The sequence below is a fragment of the Takifugu flavidus genome, chromosome 3 (assembly GCF_003711565.1).
Source record: "Takifugu flavidus isolate HTHZ2018 chromosome 3, ASM371156v2, whole genome shotgun sequence".
Classification (NCBI taxonomy): domain Eukaryota; kingdom Metazoa; phylum Chordata; class Actinopteri; order Tetraodontiformes; family Tetraodontidae; genus Takifugu; species Takifugu flavidus.
The window spans coordinates 7,006,034-7,018,219 of record NC_079522.1 but is presented as its reverse complement, the minus strand read 5'-3'; the positions used below and the strand labels follow the sequence as shown (position 1 = coordinate 7,018,219).

At 45.7% G+C, this 12,186-nt stretch overlaps 2 protein-coding genes across 2 annotated transcripts; both read left to right on the top strand.

Moving 5' to 3' along the window:
* Positions 1–1,063: 1,063 nt before the first annotated feature.
* ovol1a (ovo-like zinc finger 1a) lies at positions 1,064–6,552 on the top strand. The gene is made up of 5 exons (XM_057026829.1): positions 1,064–1,570; positions 5,035–5,261; positions 5,340–5,522; positions 5,598–5,742; positions 5,832–6,552. The coding sequence occupies exons 1-5, from the start codon at positions 1,471–1,473 to the stop codon at positions 6,161–6,163; spliced, it is 987 nt and encodes a 328-aa protein (XP_056882809.1). The 5' UTR covers positions 1,064–1,470; the 3' UTR covers positions 6,164–6,552.
* Positions 6,553–7,778: 1,226 nt separating this feature from the next.
* Positions 7,779–12,048, top strand: mus81 (MUS81 structure-specific endonuclease subunit). Its single transcript, XM_057026826.1, has 15 exons — positions 7,779–7,890; positions 8,154–8,305; positions 8,500–8,629; positions 8,705–8,787; positions 8,883–9,086; positions 9,186–9,274; positions 9,367–9,669; positions 9,745–9,872; positions 9,956–10,068; positions 10,778–10,897; positions 10,985–11,080; positions 11,160–11,288; positions 11,360–11,463; positions 11,631–11,714; positions 11,826–12,048. Exons 2-15 carry the CDS (start codon positions 8,165–8,167, stop codon positions 11,890–11,892), a joined length of 1,791 nt encoding a protein of 596 aa, XP_056882806.1. The 5' UTR covers positions 7,779–7,890; positions 8,154–8,164; the 3' UTR covers positions 11,893–12,048.
* Positions 12,049–12,186: the final 138 nt, after the last annotated feature.

The following is a 12,186-nucleotide window of genomic DNA, read 5'->3' as shown; positions in this document are numbered from 1 at the left end:
AAAGATCTCCAGTGATTCATTCATGTCTTGGCAGTTTTTACCATACGGTCTTATATCAAACCAGCCGCCACAGAAAAGTAGGAAAAGGGGGGGATTCATGCAAAGCTGAAGCTCCGGCTGTTGTTCTCCTGCAGGTTTCTGTCTACTTGCTCTAATTTTGGAAGGTCCCGGCCCACTGTGTCATGCAAATGACCTGAATGACAAGCATGGGCCTGCACAGAAACCCCTCTATTCATTTAGGGGCCAAACACAGAGAAAAAGAGGAAAAGCAGCAGAGAAACTTGGGTTAAAGATGAGAGAAATGACATGAAAGAGAAAACAGTTGCTCATACACGAGAATACCTTTGGATTTTTGCATGGAGGCACAACATAGAGTCTGTAATTGTGAGCCGGACATGATTTATTTATTTAAATTTTTATATTTATATTCTATTTTTATTATCTTTAATAGGTTTAATGGTGTGTAATGGTGGTGGGAAATTTTGTACAGTGCTGTACGTTTTTTTGGAGATGCTAATTTCCCTGATGGACACCCCCTAAAGGGATCAATAAAGTACTCTTGAATCTTGAATGATTTTAGCCTCTAAGAGAAAAACAATAAAACAGGATCTGTGTTGCTGGGTAGTTTGTTCAATTCCCTCTCAGGCGGGGGGGGGGGCAACTGTTTGCCTTTGTTCGTTATATTTTTCAAAACTTTCGTTGGTTTTTACCCTGAGAGGCAGCAGAATCTCTGGTTGTTTTAAATCGCTGAACAGGCGCAAAACTGTTGCATCTGTTGGGGCTCCATGTGCGCCTCCATACCCGTGTGCTCCACCTGCACCCCCCCGGGTCCCTCTCCTTCGTTTGCATGTCATTCGGCCCACACCTCGAACCGGAATGGAGGTGGAGGGAAAGGAGGAAGAAAAAACCCGAGGCAAAAACCGAGGAAGGAGGAGTAAACCGGTTGAGCAGGTATAAGAGGCCTACCTAACCCGGGCTTGTTGTCACCGTTATTTCTGCCGCGCATGCGCGTTGCCGTTTCCTGCTTTCAAATGAGTACCTGTGCTGCTGCTTATTGACCCACCTCTGTCATGTCGACTCATGAGTGTGCGTGATCGGCGTTCCGTGCGTTCTTGTTTCTCCGTCCCTACTCCCACACCCACACACCGTTAGGTGATTTTCGACTCGTACCTGTCCGGCGACACACCTGAGCGGACTCACCTGCTCCGACGCGTTTGATTTTGTTCTCCCCCCCCAACATTCTGGAGGGTAAATCCGACTGAGGGGAAGGTGTGTTGTAGGAGGAGGAAAAAAAGGGGGGAGATAACAGCGCCTTGCGAAACGAGAAGAAAGGTGGAAAAAAAAAGGTAGAACGGACCTTGTCTCTTCCAACTTCGGGGTTTCCTCCTCGGGACACTTTTGCCCTCCGCGCCGCGACAAGCGGTTAAGTTCCCCCAAAGTTCCCGTCAAGCGAGCCGGGGTCAATTGATCATGCCGAGGGCTTTTTTGGTGAAGAAGGCAAACGTTTCGCCGGGAAAGCGGAACTGGAGCGAGGTGTCTGATCATGAACGCGGAGACGTCTACATCCCAGGTGAGTCCATGCGGCTTTAATGAGCCCCGACCGCTGCTACAATGCCGTTGGCTGGCTTGTTTTTGTTGTTGTTTGCGAAGGAAATCGCACGATCGCGTCGCCGTCTGCGTGCGCCTTTGCGCGTTTCGATCGGACCAGTTGATCCGGCGGTTGGATGGTGATTGTAACGGGGCGGGCAGGGCCCGCTGGGGCCCCGGAATAACGGGAAGGAAGCACAGCGGGCCGCGAACAGGGACTGCTCAGGGGCCGACCGGCGGGAGCGTGTCGGTAACTTTGAGTCGTGATTTGAATCATTTCTTCACCATTTTGCCGTTGCGGCGGAAGCAGAAGGTTAACGTGTCCATTTAGCGCCCGTTGATGTCAAAGATCGCCCTGCGACACCCGGATCTCTTCCGCGAACCGTTTTCAGGAGCAGCTTTCACACTAAAACCTGATCTTCAAGTTGAATTCGTGGTTTTTAAAGTCATTTTGCTGGGACTAGTGTAAAGGTACATTTCTGTGTAAAACGAACGAGGACTGTTACCTGTCAGTTAACCACCGACTTGACATTTAAAAGGTGAGTTGAAGGAGCCCCCCCCCCATTTCAACAAGCCTTTTCTCTCCCCTCCTGAGAACAATCCCCATTGTTGCCATCGGCAGCGTTTTTATTGTAAGACCACGTCGGTATCAGATAACAAGTAACGGACGACACCCTCTCCTGGCCTGCCCCCCCCCGCTACCCTGCTCCCGTGTCTCTCTTTCTCCACATCTCAGCACCGCCACTTTCAATCATTGACTTTTAACATCCTCTCCGGTGTTTAAAAAGCTGGAACATTTGGTTACGTTTGGTTACTGCGTATTAAGACTCGGGCGTTTTATTATTAATAGTTTTTTCTACGCACATACAAATTGTGGGCCAATTGGGACAGAATTAAGGACTTTTTTAAAAAATAAAAACTAAAAACTAAAATAAAGTCTAAAACCTCCCATGAGACGAGTAAATGGGACGCAGTTAAGTTTTTAACTAAAGCAGGAGCGGGAACGGTCAGGTATGCGCCGTTACTCGACCTACCTGCCTAACGTGTGTCAGGCTGTCGCGCGGGCACGCGCGCGCACACACGCACACACACAGAGGTATGAAAATTGCCTTAAGAGACCGGTAAGCTGCTTTTATGGGGCGCCAGATGCCACCGGTTTCGACAATTTTGCTAGCGTGTGCGTGCGTGCGTGACTCTTTTTTTTTTTGTCTCCTAATCCGCAAACATGTGCCCGGGCCTGTTTCATCAGTCCTAATCCACGTTCAAGTGTGTTCAGATTGAATTTTTCTCTCTCTTTTGATGTTCATATTAATCTAATTGATAAAAATGTTAAGACAAACCTGCTGTTTTTTGTTGTTGTTTTTTAAAAAAAACAAACAACCCCCCCAAGCAAGCAAGACAATGAGTGAAATATGATAAACTAAATAGACAACAGCACAGTTTCACAAATGAAACTTGAGATTTGAAACACTTATATCGCACTTTATCTGTGTGAAAACAGTAAAGTAGCCCTGTCTGCAGTACTGTAGCGCGTTGATGCTAAACTGACTTATAGCCAGAGCTCCAAATTTATGAAATAATAAAAATGAGCATTACAACACCCATATTTCTAGCAAGGTCAGCATTAGTGTGGTTACTTTTTAGTACTTCTGTATTTGTGTTGGACCAAATTGTTCAGCAAGATCATCCTCGATCTAAACTAGCGTCTGTGTGAAAGGGCCATCCTCCGGAGTCAGGTTAATGTTTATTGGATGGGAGAAAATGTAACGGACCCTACTTGGTGCCTGTTGCTGCAGACAATACACCTTAAGCAAACACACTGCCTCACACCCTGTGCGTTTCAGAAAGTTATCTACCAATTGTTGACTCTTTATCCTGGCCAGAGCGCCGGTCGCCACAGCGATTATCGCCACATTGGAGTAATTAGAGATTCAAAATAGGGGCGGAGCAGAAGAAGCCCAGTGTTGAGCGCCATTAACATAATGCAATAAATGAACCATTGAAGGGCCGAGGAGTCCTTAGTGAGCATAAATCCTAAAATCACACATCATGACATCTTCTGTCAGGCCTCAGTACACATCAGCAAGTTGACACAGACCACACACACACACACACACACACACACACACACACACACAGGTACAATAGCTACACTGTCCTTGTGTCCTTCCTGTTTCTTATGGGTCAGATCCTGATACTTTGTCTGGAATACAAAATTGATGTTCATGACACGTTCTCTGGTATGGACTCAATTACTGCTGTCTGTAAATGTTGACTTTTGTCTCTGAGGAACTTGCTGAAGCACTTGAGTGTTCAACTCAAATGAATTTGTTATAGATGCGACAAGAATTCCTTCAAGAGCAGCGATGCGTTTCATTTCCTTCTCAAATCTGTGCCAATTAATTTGAAAAAGGCTGCAGCCTTCATCGACGGGACTGTGTCACCACGTACCGTTACCTCAACAGTTTTATCTGGTGTGTGTGTGTGTGTGAGCTTGCATGTGTGGGTACTCACACGCACGCGTGGAGATTTGCATTCATTTGTGTTTTATCTGATTATGGTCCTACCGAGTCGAGTGATTCGGGACCTGAGCAGGACCACACCCTCCTCGACTGACAGCTTACACACAGACACACACTCACCAACACAGAAGCCTCCACGCCTGTGGAGGCGGATTGTTTGAGGAAGGTTCATAGTTGCTGCTGCAAGCCGGTCTGGTCAGACGAGTTTAACCGCATCAGTGATGTGGCGTGTGTGTCTGCGTGTGTGTAAAATAAGCCGCACTACACAATAGGTTAAAGATGTGCACACCCATACATACATAAGCATATTTGATCCTGGATGTTTGCTAACTGAAAAATTGAGCAAACACGGATCGACGCTGGCTACGTTGGCGGGTCGCTCCTTTGTTTTGCATCTTCTCCTGCCTGCGTCCTCAAGTCAAACTTTATTCTCTGGTTGTCACGCAGCAGGCACCCAATAACATAGCTCGAGAATTAGAAGGGGAGAAGGAAAGAATAACAAAAATAAGAGCATTTGTGTGACATTTTTGTGACACACCTGAATATTTTATGATCATTAAATCTTTTTTATTGTTAATTCCCCAATCAACCAATTTTAGTCTCCAGTGATCATTGTTAAAAATTATACCCTTCCTGTTCATGTTAAAATAGTATTCCTTTCTTCTTCTGTGGTTAGAAAATGTGTAAAATTATCAGCTGATTCTGCAGCTTTAAAGTTGGATTCAGTTTGTTGTTTTTGCTGTCGCGACTGTCAGAGTTTGCACATTACGCTGCGGAGGACAGCTGCTTTCCACCACAGGCCTCCTCAAAACACTACCTGCTCCCTTAAAATTAGCATCTAGTTTCGGAGGCGCCGAATATTTCCCTCGGGTGTTTGCAGACAACAATCCAGAGGGGCACTGACTCATCCTGTCCCTCCCTGCAGTCTCCATCTTCCCTCCATCCGTCCTGACAACGGAAGTGGAGGCCAGCCTGGCAGAGACCACGCCGCTATGCCTCACCAAGAGCTCCGATGCACGAGCGCATGCCGAGCTGCCGTCCAGCACCACGCTGGGACAAGAGCAGAGCCCAGCCACTCTGCCCGAGGAAATGTCAGGGGTGAGGAGGAGGTCGCCCCAGGAGAGCCCGACCTACATCCGATCCAAAATGAAAGTGAGGAAACAGGAAGTGGATTCAAATTCTGCTTCTTCCAACAGTATTAAAAATGTCACCCATCTATTTCCTGCACAGGTAACTACAGGTGAGCTACCAGCTGTTACTGCCCCTCCCGCTCTCACTCCCACCTCCGCAACACCCACCTCCAACCAGCACGCCCCTGCCTCAAAGCCCAGCCCTGCGCCAGTGGGCGCCACCATGTTGACCAGGTCGACGGCTCAAAATCAAAATTTATCATCGGTGACGTTTGTGTGCCAGGTACGCCGTAACAATTGCTCAGGACTCCGCCATCATTTCTAGCGCAGTGTGGTTGACCTTGACGGCTGTTTGCAGGTGTGCCAGAAGGTCTTCCTACACCAGCGAATGTTGAACCGACATGTCAAATGTCACAGCGATACAAAGAGACACCTCTGCAGCTTCTGTGGAAAAGGCTTCAACGACACCTTCGACCTCAAGCGTCATGTACGCACGCACACAGGTATATACGCACCCCCCATCTTTACACACAGAAACGCACAATCGAGGATGGCTGAACAGCACATGACCGCCTTTTTTCCCCCCATGCAGGGGTCCGTCCTTACAAATGTACCCTTTGTGAGAAGGCCTTCACCCAGCGCTGCTCACTTGAGTCCCATATGAAGAAGATCCACAGCATCACCCAGACGTATGCCTACAAGGAGCGCCGCAACAAGCTGTACGTGTGCGAGGAGTGCGGCCACACGTCGGCCTCTCAGGATGATCTGCTCGTGCACCTGCACTTGCTTCATCCCAACAGTCACCTGCTGAAGGGGAAGACGGCCAGGAGGACAGGAGGAGGAGGAAAACCTGCTTTGACCTCAGCACTAGAGTCTCCACAAAGTGCTGAAAGTGACATTTCCAGCGGATCAACAGAGCAGTAGAGGAGTGGGTCACCAGGACGACCACTGCCTCCATGAACCCAGGACTGGGTGGGGGTGGGGGGTCCGAATGAAGGAGGGATGAGATGGAGATGAAGCGATCCAGGAGAGGTGATGAACTTTGATGGGAATGTACGTGTGTAAATGTACATGTGTGTTTGTGCCTCTATGGGTTTGGGAAATAATGTGCCAAATATGTTTGACTAATATATATTTTTACTGGAACTGTAACATGGTTGAGGTCATCGACACGTCTTTCACCTGTACCATTTATCCTTATTTCTAATTCATGTGAATATTGTTGCATGTGGTGGGTTTCTTTGTACGTCAAAAACATTTTTCTATGAAAAATGAATCACTTAACTCATTAAAGGGAATAATATATAAAGTGACAGCGAGTTTTTCTTTCTAGTGCTTTTTTAATGGTTGAGGTGGGTTTTTGATCACATCTTTGCATGATAACAGTCCAGCTTGTGTTCCAACATAAATGCAGGTAGTATTAGCTGATCCTCCGCTTCACCGCCTGCTTTTAGCTGAGTTTAAAACAGCAGCAGGCATTGCATTTAAATTGTTAGGTCTGCCTGATAGAGCAGAGTACCCGTTCTGATTGTTCTGTTATTTAGGGATTACTCAATAATCTCTGTGTAAACAATTCCAGTAGAATTTGATAGCTACACCTGCTCCGTGTGTAGCTCCTGTTCATCTATATTAGCATTAGACTGGAAATATAAGCAAGAAAACTATTATATCATGTTTAAGTTCATCTGTGCCCCCCCAAACTTTCCCACCTCTTAATTTCTAGTTGGAAACAGTTCTGTATGGCTTACACCACTTTATAACGCTCTTTTATAATGTGTTCCAGTTATCTCTGGTTTTTGAGGGTTTAGTAAAAGAGGTTGGGAGGGTAAGGGTGGATTCTTGGAATCTGTTAGGTCTTGTTGGAGGATTCCTGTTCTTTTATACCCTGAGGACATGTGGAGGAGGATTCCTGTGACAGCCAGATAACGGTTTGGAGATCAAACCAGACGCTTTCTTCTTTCCCACTGTCCCCAAAAAAATTCCATTTATTTTTTTTCATGTGTTCAACTATTTAGGATGAATTAAGATTAAAAAGATGTGCCATACTCTTTGTAGCATTCATTTAGTAAATTATTTTGTGTTTTCACAAAAAATGACATTTTTCATTCATTTTCAGTTTAGTCCTGTCATAAATTAATGTACTACATCTTTATTATATTTTGACAATCATATTTTTCATTAGCAGAAAAATAACAAAGTACTTATTATAGTCTATGGGGGAAACGTTATTAAACAATTTTATATAATTATATTTTGTTGGAGAATCAGCCATTTTTTATTAATTATAAAATAAATGTAAAGAAATCTGACATTATTCTATTTTTAATTTAGTATAAGATGTAAATTAACGACTACATTTGTTCGACAAATATAGATGAATTACGTATTTTCATAATTCCCTTACCAATTGTGACATTTGTTGAGTGTCAGTGGTGCTGCAGTACCCATTGTGATTTAATTTAATTTAATTTTATGACTATCATACATTGATACATTTTAGCTACTTTCAGTTAGGATTTACTGCACCGTCGCCGCCAGGTGGCCCTGTTTCCGTGTGACGTCTTCCTGTCACGTGACTGTTGTCAACAAGGAAGTGCGCTGTGTCTTTGAATATAAGGCGCCACCAGCGGAGGTAACATCTGGGGCCAAAGGTGATTTACATTTGTTCACACGGATGCGTTTTATAATGGTTTACAAATCGCTTTCTAAATGCTCCCGTTGCAGTCACATTTAACGGCTTGTCGGCAAAAGCTTAAGGATTCAGGATTGGCAAACGCTAAAGAACGTTAGCTTTGTTAGCTTTACTTTTTGAAGTGTGTTTTTTTTAGAGTATATATAAAAGCACATAAACTATCTGCATGGTACGTCAAGACATTTCGTAATCATCATCATCATCATCCTTACTTGTTGACAGATTGAAGGGGAATGCAAGCTTCTGAACCAGCCCGGTTGGGTCGGAAACGCACCCTGCCCTCCTGCCCGAATCCACTGTTCCTCAAGTGGCTAACAGAGCTCCGAGACCAGGCGAAAGAAAAGGGACAGAAGACCCAGTACACCTACCAGAAGGTACGCTAATACGCTTTTGCCTTCCTTGTTAACCATTTCATTTTCTATATAATAGCAAATGCTGAACATATATCGGCTATTTTAGGTGCTTTGGGACTTTTACACTCCAATAAATCCCTGATGTTATGAAATGGAAAACGGCCACTTCCCCGTTTTCCGCTTCTCCTAATCCCTGTGTGTTTGTACCATTTTAGGCCATCCAGTCTTTGAACAAGTATCCGCTACCACTCAGGTCCGCTAAAGAGGCAAAGATCCTCCAGAACTTTGGGGACGGCATCTGCAAAATACTGGATGAAAAACTGCAGCGTTACTATAGAGACAACGGTAAACTACGATGACACACGGCCTGGGCTGTTGTAAAGCACCCTTGTCTGCACTACTTTCCTTCTTTTTCTCAAGGTCCAGACGCTCCCATTCACAATTTACCGAAAGGAGCCCCCCCTCCTAACAGCCAGGATAACAACCTGGACCCATCTGCCAAGGCAAACCAGCAGCTTTTGATTCTCATGACTAATTTTTGAGTTTATTTGTGTGTAAGATAACCTGTCTCCTGGACTCAAAAAAATCATATTTGCAGAAAAATGTAAACGGTGATCAAGATAAAAATGGGCGAGGAGGGAGGAAGAAGAAGAGGGAGTATGTACCCCAGAAGAGGTCGGGGGGTTATGCCGTACTTCTTGCTCTCTTCAGAGAATCTCAGAACCCTGGGAGCAAAGGTTTCATGTTTAAAATGGAGCTACAGGCAGAAGCGCAGCAGTTCTGTGATAAGTCCTTCACTGTTGTAAGTCAAATATCAACACAACCTGGAGCACAATTTTTGATCTGGCTCACAATGGAGGTTTGTATTGTGTGTTATTCCCTCATCTCTTCGTGTGTTTAGCCAGATCTGGGCAGCAAGTATACGGCTTGGTCCTCCGTGAGTACACTGATTCAGAAGAATCTGGTGATAAAGACTCACAATCCTGCAAGGTAAAAACAGGAAATCACACGCACAATTCCGCCTTTAAACAGTCTGTGATTCAAGCACTCGTTTGCCACTAAAACTCCTCAACTTCCTGTAGATATTCTCTGACTGAAGATGGTCTGGCAGTGGCAGAGCGACTGGACTCGGAGCATGTAAAGAAATCTAGCACAGAGGTCGACAGAGCTAGAAATAAAGGGGAGAATGAGGACGATGGCGCCGAGGTTATTGACCTCACCGGCAGTGAAGATGGCCCAGACGAAGCCCACGCCAGTAGCGAGGCTGGCAATTTACCCGACCGTGGCAAGAATTCCCAGGGAACGAGCGGAAAGCCCAGCGCAGGCTGCCTCCTCCCCGGAACCTATGAAATCATACTGTGCGTCGACGTCATCGAGACGACGGGGTAGGACGCTCCGCGGTCACAGGCGCGCTTGCAAAAATAACAACGCCTTCGTGATGTGGCGCTCTGTCTGTGCAGCGGCAGCCATCACCGGAAACAGGAGCTGGTCAAGGAGCTGCAGGGGAACGGCGTGCTTTTTGATGTCCGGAAGCTCAACGTCGGAGACTTCCTGTGGGTGGCTCGAGAAAAGGTTTCACCTGTTCCAGGTAGCGTGCCGTTTTTTTTCATCGTCTGCATCTAAAATCCTGAATCGCAAGGGTCAAAACGGATTCTTTTGTTCCGTCTCCAGGTCAGCTGCAGGTGCCTGTAGGCAGGGAGCTCGTCCTTGATTACATCATCGAGAGGAAGAGGATAGACGACCTCTGCAGCAGCATTATCGACGGCCGCTTCAGGGAACAGAAGGTTGGCGTGTGCCTTTTATATATTCAGGCTTTCAATAAATAAGTTACTTTCAAGCTTTGCTCAGGTAAAATCATTTTTTGTCAGCCTTGAGTGGCTGCAGTTTATCAATGTTCCCACCCACTCCGAAGGTCATATTTTGGACTCACTCTGCCACTCTGGGGGTCATGTACTGACACAACGTTCTGTCTCATACGGACTCTCCACTGCAAAATCCAATTATGCTGATTTAATTCGACTTCACAAACATTCTCTTTGGTGCGGTTCACTGAATACTCAGCCCACATGCCAACCCCACCCCACACACACACACGTGTACTCGGCTGATTTGTGCAATTCCATTATGTGATTTTGAAACAAAAAGATTGAGGATATTCATCAGTGGCTCGCCCCACCTCCTTAGGGTAAACCTCCTATTCCTTCTCTGTCCCCTCTAATAAATACCATTGTTCACTCCTCTCGTCTCTGCCATTGTTCCATCATCCCTTCAATCTGCCACAGTTACTCCAGTCCTACCTCTGAAACTCTGGGGCGACATAAATATCCTGCCTCAATGGGCTTATATCACCTATATGGGACTGGGATGACTACATTTTATCCATTACCTCCTTCAGAACTGCATGTTTTGTATATTCTTGTATCCATTTACTGCTGTAAGGTGAGATAAGCGCCTATAAATGAATTTTAAATTCATTTTTAATATTATTTTCAGTTCCGGCTGAAGAGGTGCGGTCTTCGCAAGCCCATCTACCTGGTGGAACTGCACGGGAATGCTGCCTCCCACCAGAGTTTACCTGAAAACACCCTGCAACAGGCCATAGTCAGCACACAGGTGCGACTCCTTCACTTTAAAGGGGCGGGACATCATTTACTTTGTTGCGCCATCGTTTAGTGTGCTGAGCATGTCATTGCGCGTCAGGTGGTCGACGGCTTCTTCGTGAAGAGAGTCCAGGATGTGAGAGAGTCGGCCGCCTACCTCGCCATCATGACTCGGCAATTGACAAAACTGTACCAGGTGATAAGCTCTCTTCCCGAAGCAGGACCAGAGATCTTCTCCCCACGTGCTCCATGCGTTGTTTTTTTATTTACCATAGAACCGAACGCTGGTCTGCCGCTCCAGAGAGTTGGAGGGCGACCAGGTTGGGCAGGAGGACCGGGCGGGCATCCCTTCCTGCTCGCTTATTTCGTTTGCCGAGTTTAATCACGGTGCCGTCAAAAACAAGGTAAGCTACCGAGTTGTGTTGCTGGTATTGTGCGTCGTTTGCCCAGTTGTGATTTTTGCATGTTTTTCCAGTGTCAAACTGTGAAGGAAGTGTTTGCCAGACAGCTGATGCAGATCAGCGGACTGTCTGGAGACAAAGCGGCTGCCATATTGGAACACTACAACACTCCTCAAAGGTAATGCTTCAGTCTTTTTACTGGTGGGATTAACACACAAAAGTGACTCCATTTGAAACAAGCAGCCTGTATGTACATCTGGTCTCAGATGTTTGGAATAGTCAAACAACGCAGTGTAAATTAGACCCAAGGCTATTCTTTGATTTCCAACATTTCCCTCTCCTCAGCCTCGTGACAGCCTATGATCATTGTGCCACTGATGCAGAAAAAGAAAAATTGTTGTCTTGCATCCGATACGGGAGGCTAAAAAGGTTTGTAGATAAAGCCTTGAAACTCGAGGCAAATAGATTAGTGAACTCAACGATGACGCGAGACTCCAAGCCGTGCAACCACAAGTGATTCCAACCTTTCCTTTCTTTCAGAAACTTGGGTCCGGCACTCAGCAGAACATTGTATCAGCTGTATTGTACTCCAGGAGCTTTGTCGTAGACAAATAGTTGCAAATAATTGTCTCAGACAATAACCTTTTTTTTTTTTTTTACTTGATTAAAATACTCTAGATGGGGATTTACATGTCTGCGGTGATGCCATTTTGAGTACTTTATGCTGCTACATCAATAAAGTTTGACATTTTGCTTGAATCTATACATGTATGACAGTTTGTATCTGCCTCGTCTACTATACATGTTTGGAGTAAAACAACAACAGACATGGAGCCACTGCCGAGCTGAGGTACATGCACATCCGTCAATAAAAATGTAGACAAAATGACTAGAATGTTAA

Bases quoted from the DNA above. Each gene is read 5' to 3' on its own strand.
- ovol1a (XM_057026829.1), top strand. From the start codon at position 1,471: ATGCCGAGGGCTTTTTTGGTGAAGAAGGCAAACGTTTCGCCGGGAAAG. The intron at 1,571-5,034 runs GTGAGTCCATGC...CCCTCCCTGCAG, and splicing joins CGGAGACGTCTACATCCCAG to TCTCCATCTTCCCTCCATCC. The intron at 5,262-5,339 runs GTGAGGAAACAG...TTTCCTGCACAG, and splicing joins ACATCCGATCCAAAATGAAA to GTAACTACAGGTGAGCTACC.
- mus81 (XM_057026826.1), top strand. From the start codon at position 8,165: ATGCAAGCTTCTGAACCAGCCCGGTTGGGTCGGAAACGCACCCTGCCC. The intron at 8,306-8,499 runs GTACGCTAATAC...GTACCATTTTAG, and splicing joins CCCAGTACACCTACCAGAAG to GCCATCCAGTCTTTGAACAA. The intron at 9,087-9,185 runs GTAAGTCAAATA...TCGTGTGTTTAG, and splicing joins GTGATAAGTCCTTCACTGTT to CCAGATCTGGGCAGCAAGTA.